The 8,042-nt window shown below is 56.9% G+C and overlaps 1 protein-coding gene across 1 annotated transcript; it reads left to right on the top strand.

Moving 5' to 3' along the window:
* Nucleotides 1-208: 208 nt before the first annotated feature.
* Nucleotides 209-7,337, top strand: ZP3 (zona pellucida glycoprotein 3). The gene is made up of 8 exons (XM_030872133.2): nucleotides 209-517; nucleotides 2,525-2,643; nucleotides 3,347-3,450; nucleotides 3,527-3,704; nucleotides 3,799-3,916; nucleotides 6,429-6,520; nucleotides 6,657-6,784; nucleotides 7,120-7,337. Exons 1-8 carry the CDS (start codon nucleotides 209-211, stop codon nucleotides 7,335-7,337), a joined length of 1,266 nt encoding a protein of 421 aa, XP_030727993.1.
* The last annotated feature ends 705 nt before the right edge of the window (nucleotides 7,338-8,042 follow it).

Here is an 8,042-nt window from a genome sequence, read left to right as displayed (position 1 = left end):
CCAGCGTCTGCGTTTCTAACCAACTCCCAGGTGATGCCGATGCTGCAGGACCGGGAGCCACTTTGAGCAGCGGAGGCCTAGCCCACTGGATTGGCTGGGGAAGGGAGGCAACTGGGAGCCCAGGTGTGAGTAACCATCACCCGGGGTATAAGATGGCGGGGGTGGCGCCTGCCCCGGAGTTGCCAGTGGGAGTGGCTTCGTAGGCACCATGGGGCCGAGCTATAGGCTCTTCGTCTGCCTTCTGCTCTGGGGGAGTCTGGAGCTGTGCAACCCCCGGCCCATCTGGCATGATGAATCCCAACATCTCATGCCATCGAAGCCACCCGCCGTGATGGTGGACTGTCAGGAGGACCAGCTGGTGGTTACTGTCAGCAAAGACCTTTTTGGCACCGGGAAGCTCATCAGGCCTGCAGACCTTACCCTGGGCCCTGACCGCTGTGAGCCGCTGTTCTCTATGGACACAGATCCCGTGGTCAGGTTTGAGGTTGGGCTGCACGCATGTGGCAACCGTGTGCAGGTGAGGCTTGGGCCCCCTCGGCAGCCCCGGCCTCGGGGGGATGACATGGGAGGGGGCCGGTGATGGGGAGTGTGGATGCAGAGCCGGTGTCAGGCGGGGCTGGGGTGAATTCCTTTCATTTGTGGGGTCGGGTGGCTGGAGTAGTTGAGGCCTGAAGCTGGGCCTCAGTGACACGGGGATGCGGGGGAATTCCTGCCTCTAGCTGCCTAAGCTGGGGAGGTGGGGTGCAGTCCAGAGGTGGCAGTGCACTTTGGGCCAGACTGGGCACCCCCACTCTGATTCCTGAGGATTTATGAACCCCTGGAGGGCATCCAGGAGAGATGTAGCTGATGTAGGGGAGGAGGGTGTGATAGGATCCCCTGTGGGTAGCCCAGCACTTGTGAGGGGCCCTAGAAATTTGTATGGAAGAGATGAACTTTGACACCTCAGAAAGCTCGGAAGTCATCTCAGAAAAAACACACCAGAATTTTGGCATCCCTCATTCATGTTTAATGGCTTTGAAGGCTTGAACTAAAAGTGATGTTGAGGGAGGGGGCAAAGGGCATCGTGTTCATCTCTGCTGAAGAGGCTCAAAGTGGGTCGCATAGGAGCAAACTCAAGTAGGGGGCATGTACAGGAAGAGAGCTGAGTAATATTCGGGCCAGACGCCTCCCAAGGAGAGTGGGGAGGGGCAGAGCCTCAGACTAGAGGAGGGGCCTTTCAGCAAGGCAGGGCCGGACCGGGCCCAGCTGGTGCACGATTCCCTGGACCGACTTCTGCTCCGGCTCAGAGAGCCTGTCCTCCCCTCTGTCATGCCCCCCTGCCCACCTGGCCTTGAAGCACCGTCAGCCCCCGGAGTCCTCCTCTGGGGCTCTGGTCTCAGTGTGGTGCCCAGGACTGTCCTTGAAGCCTCCTGGGCCTTGTTTCTCTGGGGAGAGCATAGCAGGGGGCAGGAGTTAAGGAATAATCCTAATTTAGTAACTCCCAGCCTCGGGGCATTAGAATCACCTGGGGAGTGGTTAAAACTCCTGATTCCCACAGCCCACCTTAAATCGGAATGGAGGTGGGGACAGACATCAGTAGCTTTAAGATCCCCAGCTGACTCCACCGTGGAGCACAGCCTGCTGACACCTCTCCCCAGGACAATGTTGCCCAGTCTCGCCAGATGAGAATCCTGCGGGGACGGGGCGGCTTCCTGGGAACGCTACCTGTGCCGGTTCTCGGGGCCTACACTCGGTTTAGTGATGCTCTGCTGTCCTGAAATTCTTTCCTTTTGAACAAGGAGCCCCACGTTTTCACTTTGCACTGGGTCCCACATATATGCAGCGCTCCACCTGGGACCCTTGCTGATAGACAGTTAGGATTCTACCCTGACATTTGAGCGGGCGGAGGGCAGGGCCAGGCAGCCGTTCCCTGGGGGGCCGGGGTCGGGGGGCAGGTGCTGCAAACTGCCCCAGCAGCACCTGCTTGTGCTCTTCCGGCCTCAGGCAACCGCTAAAAACCAGCTTCCCCTTCTGTGAAATGGGCTTGAGAATAAGTCAGAAGGGGGAGGGCGAGTTAGGTGGTAACTGCTGTGGCAGTGAGTTAAAATTCCTGGAAGTTTCTCGCCTCTTCCTGGAGGCTTTCTTGGCCTCAGGCCTCTCCTGGAAAAGGAAGTGGTGTGTGTGTGTGTGTGTGTGTGTGTGTGTGTGTGTGTGTGTGTGTGTGTGTGTGTGTGTGTGTGTGTGTTAGGGTGGGGTGAGGGCAGCAGTCTGAGAAGGGAGCATACACCCCATGTCTCTGGTCATTGGGCGCTGCTTGGTGATGACACGGAGCTGATCCAGACTCCCTGCGGTGGTGTCACCATTTTGGGGTGAAAAGAGGTGCGAAGGGGTGCCTGTCCAGGCTCTCCCACGTTGTCAGCGGCAGAGCAGGCTTTGAGCCCAGGGCCTGTGTTCTCTCCACCACCAGCGGACGGCCCTCCTGCCCCTGGCCGGGCACATCAGGGCAGGTGATGCTGGGAGAGTTAACCCCTCCCCTTTCCCTCAGGTGACCGACGACGCCCTGGTGTACAGCACCTTCCTGTTCCATGACCCCCGCCCTGTGGGAAACCTGTCCATCCTGAGGACTAACCGCGCGGAGGTCCCCATCGAGTGCCGCTACCCCAGGTCCGTGTGGGAGGGGCCTGTTCCTGCCCCTGACACAGGTCCCTCAGCAGGCACGTCAGCCTCCTGGCAGCATCTAGCTGCGAGGAGGGGGAGGTGCTTGGGCTGCGGTCCCTGCCCTCAGTCCTGGCGGGAATGGAGGGCCTGCTGCCTCTGCTCTGAGCCTCTGAAATTGGTCCGGGCCACAGCTGCCTCTTGGTGGAAGCTGCGAGGCTGCCCGGCCACGGGCGCCCTCAGAGCTCAGAAGTGGTCTTTCAATAGCGCAGGGGTGGGTTCCAGGCTCTGGCCATCTCAACCTGCTCTCTCCCTCTGGCTTTCCCGCAGTGGCTGAGCAAGGGTGGGGAGGCCCCAGCATGAAGCATGTGCCTGTGAACTGGGGCATCGAGGTGGGAGGACAGGGCGACTGGTTTATAACTACAACACCTGGCCCTGTGCTGGGCGGAGTGTGAAGGCCTTGAACCCTGCCCTCCTCTCTGGGAGTGGGGAGGGGAGATGGTGTTGATACCACGAGGAAACAAGGGATGAGGCATGTGTGGAAGGGCTTCCCAGAACAAGATCCTGGAGAGGGGGGCCTCGGACAGTGGGCAGACACATCTGGGCAGAACCATACACACCCCAGAGGAGGGCAGTGTGTCACTAGTAGGGGCTGCAGCCCAGGGACCTGGAGCCCCGGGCCAGGTGTGGACGGTTGCTGTTCTCTTTCCAGGCAGGGCAACGTGAGCAGCTGGGCCATCCTGCCCACCTGGGTGCCCTTCAGGACCACGATGTTCTCGGAGGAGAAGTTGGTTTTCTCCCTGCGTCTGATGGAGGGTGAGCAAGGAGAGCTGGGAGGGGGCAGCCAGCAGGGGGCGCTCTGGCAGAGCCTCACCCTGGCCGTGCCTTGCAGAGAACTGGAGCACGGAGAAGACGACGCCCACCTTCCAGCTGGGAGACAGAGCCCACCTCCAGGCCCAAGTCCACACCGGCAGCCACGTGCCCCTGCGAGTGTTCGTGGACCACTGTATGGCCACGCTGACGCCAGACTGGAACACCTCCCCTTATCACACCATCGTGGACTTTCACGGGTAAGGCTGGGCTACCTCTCTAGGGAACGCTTGTGCAACACGACCTGTGTCACCTCCTCAATCTTTAACTGTGTTTCACTTGTTCTCTTTCAAGTTGTCTCGTGGACGGTCTCACCGATGCCTCATCTGCTTTCAAAGCACCCAGACCCAGACCAGAGACCCTCCAGTTCACAGTGGATGTGTTCCACTTTGCTAATGACTCCAGAAACACGGTAATGGCTTAAGAGCCTGGAATAAGGCTGAACTCATAGGGTCAGGCTGACCAGGCTTACTAGCCGGTGTGGTCACTCACTAGCTGTCCCCTTAAGCAGTGATTTAATAGTTCTGCCCTATCCTAGTAACTTATCAAGTAGAAAAAGCCATGGGCTCTAGTGAGATCTTTGGGAAGGCACAGGCCCTAAGAGACCGGTAGAAAATCCATGAAGGATGGAGAAATTCAGGGATCCTGGAAAGAGAACGAACTAGGAGAATAGGAGCGCAGGAGACCTAGCTGACAGCTCACATCGGATGAGCACCAACGATGCAGCACCTGATGACCAAGTCACTGACTTTGTCCTCACCAAGGTCAGCAGGGCCAGAACCCAGGTGGGTTGAGTAAAGGACTTAATAAGAGCAGGTGTCAGCCTTCCTGGAGGCTTTCTAGAAGGGCAAGGGAAGCAGGGGTGAACTTTTCATGCTAGGTAGCTTCTCGAACTTGATCATAGGCTAGACCTGTGACTTTTTGAAACCTGAGTGCATCAGTATCACCTGGAGGGCTTGTTGAAAGAGACCACTGGGCCCCCCACCCAGGGTTTGGTTCAGAAGGTTTGGAGTGGAGCCTGAAATCTGCATTCCTAATAAGTTTCCAGGTCCTGGTGATACTGCTGCTCTGGGGTCCACCCTTTGAGAACCACTAAGCTAGGAAGCTCAACTTGACACTCAGGGTGGCAGAGGGGGGAGGGAGCTAAAACGTGGATCACTCGTGATGGCTGGGCAGGAAGCACAGGTAGGACTGGCCTCTAGCCAGAAAGTGCTGGTAGAATCTTACAAACGACAATCAAGAAGTTTTTAAACAAGTTTCCTGAGATAGGATTGGGAGGATGTGAAATTTGGAATAGCTGGTCAGGAAGGATTAGTGACTAAAGCAGGGGTTTTCAGCTCTGGCTCTGTACTAACCACCTAAGGACCATCAAAATACTGATACCTCCCATATATTTTCATTTCACTGAGGTGGGACCTGGCATCAACTTTTTCCAGTTTCTTAAAATCTTCAAAAGTGAAGCCAAAAGAATTTCACAGCAAACAGCTATGTACCTACCATCTAGGTTCTACCACTAGTATCTCACCATACCTAGCCACTAGTCTCTTTATTTAGAAATGCATCAGGAGCCTTTTAAGCTCCCTGGCGCGTCTAATCAGCAGCTAGGTTTACAAACCGCCAAACCAGAGGCTTACGTGGCTGGCTGGCATCGAGGGACGAGTGGTGTGAATTTTTAGACTTCGCTGTTGCTACCTCACCTCACCCAGAAGTTCTGTTCGGAGAACGGAAGTTATCTGCTACAGATGGTAGACAGATAGAAGGAAGGGCACAACTGAAGCTACTGGGAGATGTCCTGGAGCTTTCTGATGGCAGGTCCTGGGTTGAATGGGGCTGGGGATAAAAGAAAATAGACTCGGGAAGGGTGCCAGTGCCCACCTCGGTGACCCTGGGGGGCCTAGGGTAGAAGATGCTGGTTGGGGTAGGGAATCGACCTCACAGGTGGTCCAGGGGTGAGGAAGGAGGGGATGAGGCTTCACACAGGTGGTGGCCATCAGCATGGGTGACTCTTGAGCCGGTATCTGCGTCTCCAGGGATGGGCTGGGGGTGACTAAGATCAGAGGACGATCCTGATCAACGGAAAGCAGCCTTGAGCTCTCGGACGGCTCTCCCTCAAAGGTGGGCAGGTGGCTTGTCTGATGGCGCAGCTATGGCACAAGGGAGGAAGCTAACGAGGAACAACCCTGAGATCTGAGGCCCCAGTTAGCATCAGCAATGTGTTCTGGGAAGAAGCTGAGGCTCAAAGCGGTTCCCTTCCTGGAGTGGGAACACTAAGGGACCCGGAAGCCCTTCTTTGGTGAGGGGGCTGGGGTGTGTGTGCACATGGAAGGCAGAGACAGCCAGAAGTGCAACCGGGCTGGTTCAAGTTTCCGAAACGGTTACCCTGCAGGCACGCTTGGCCACTAGGTGGTGGCCGAGGCTTGTGGTTCTGCAGAAGTCTTTAGGAAAGGCGGTGCACCTCGGTTTCTTTGCAGGATTTGGGGTGTGTGTGCATGTGTGTGTTGAGACCCTGAAGTATGAAGGGGGACCTCTGACTGTGGGGAACCTCTTCCAAAAGGATGCAGGCTGACCTGAGCTCTGGTTTTGTCAAAAAAAAACCCACTCCAGCTGGTCGGGTGGGATTTTGGCCCTTGTGGACTTGATTTCCTGTCCCTGAGGTTCTGACTTAATGGGCCCCGGGGCTTAGGCATGCTAAGTGATTGGAAAAGTAGGGGAAAGACCAGAGGAATAAAGATGATGGTGCCGATTTAGAATCCAACTTGCAACTTGCTCTGAAGTTTGAGGCGGGTTAACCTCTGAGCCTGCACTATCCCATCCCTAAAGTGGGCTTCCCCTCCCCCTCAAGGGTTAAGAGTTAGAGAAGAACTGGCTTACTAGTCACTGCACTGCGTAGAACTCCACCTCGTAACAGCTGCTCTTATTTCCAGATATATATCACCTGCCACCTGAAGGTCACTCCGGTTGACCGAGTCCCAGACCAAATAAGCAAGGCCTGTTCCTTCAGCAAGTCCTCCAATAGGTGAGGAGACCGGATTGGACATAACCGGGGTAGCAAACTGGCCACACTCCTGTTGATTCCCCCAAGGTGCCTACTATCAGCAAACCGCTTCCTGCAGACTGCACAGCCGTCTGACCCTTGTGTCTTTCCCTCTCAGATGGTCCCCGGTAGAAGGCCCTGTTGATATCTGTCGATGCTGTAACAAGGGGAGCTGTGGCGTATCAGGCCGTTACAGGAGGCTGCGCCACCTGGAGGGACAGTCTGTTCCCCGCAGTCGCAGGCATGGTAGGTCTCCAGAGGGCCCCAGGTCTATTGCCCTCCCCTCAGTCTAGGGCACCGGATGTCACTCTAGAGTGACACTTGTTTCCCATTTAAGGCTGCTTACCCCTAGGGGGATGCCATTTCGGGGCTAAGTGAGAGAGGCCCCAAGCCTTCACCCTGCTGTCGGCTGGGGCCATTCTGCAGTCATCCTGGAGTCGTGACACATAATCAGGGGTGTGGGAGAATAATGCAGCTGTTAGAACTAAACCTACTGGTCTAGAACCCACTGAGCAACCCCAAACCCCTAACCTGACTCCTGTGTGGGGACTAAGGTGACCCTTGGATGTCTTGTCTTTCAGTGACAGAAGAAGCAGATGTCACAGTGGGGCCACTGATCTTCCTGGGGAAGACTAGAGACCACAGTGTGGAAGGGTCCACCTCCTCTCCCCCCTCGGTGATGCTGGGCTTAGGCCTGGCCACTGTGGTGTCCCTGACTGTGGCCACCATCGTCCTGGGTTTCACGGGGAAGCGTCGGGCTGCTTCCCACCCCGTGTGCCCTGTGTCTGCTTCCCAATAAAAGAAGAAAGTGACCTCTGGGGTGTGGCACCGTAACTAGATGGGGGTGAATTGGGAGGGGCTGTGTAGGGGCGGAGGGTGGACTGTAACAGGATCGTGGGTGCAAGCAGCGAAACTGAAGTACCATTGTGTCTTTAGCAAGTCTGTGTATCAGAGCGGGTGGGGCTTGTCTTCCCAGGGCGAGTATAATCCCACATCTCCAAGGAGGCCAAGATGAGAGGTGCTGGGGGCTAAAGAAGGGTGGGCCCTGCCAGCCCCGCTTCTAGGGGGCCAGAGGGTCCTGGCTCTGGGCCCTATGGGTCTGATGCCAGGGCTGGGGGCAGGGAGGAAAGGACTTCTAGTCGCCTTCCCTAATGGCAGCAGGCACGAAGCCACATGTCCACGTGCTAGAAGCCCAAAGGCCAGAAGTGATGGTCTAGGGCATGGTCACCTGGGACCTGAAGTTGCTGTAGGGGAACCCTTCTGGGGGGTGAGTGTCATGGCCAAGTCACCAGCTGTGGGTGCTTCAGGCCTTCCTGTGACCGAGGGGAGCTGCCTCTCGGCCTCCCTCACTTTCATCACTCCCCCCCAGAAGCTGCCGTGCTCCCCCAGGCCCTGGCCACAGCCTCTGGGAGTGCTCAGCAAGGGAATGGCGCCCCAGTGGTGCCCAGGAAGCCTGTGGCCCCTCTCCAGGGGAGGTGGCCGTGCTCCCGCTGTTGAGGGCTGT

The sequence above is a fragment of the Globicephala melas genome, chromosome 15 (assembly GCF_963455315.2).
Source record: "Globicephala melas chromosome 15, mGloMel1.2, whole genome shotgun sequence".
Taxonomy (NCBI): domain Eukaryota; kingdom Metazoa; phylum Chordata; class Mammalia; order Artiodactyla; family Delphinidae; genus Globicephala; species Globicephala melas.
This window is presented reverse-complemented; position numbering and strand designations above follow the sequence as displayed.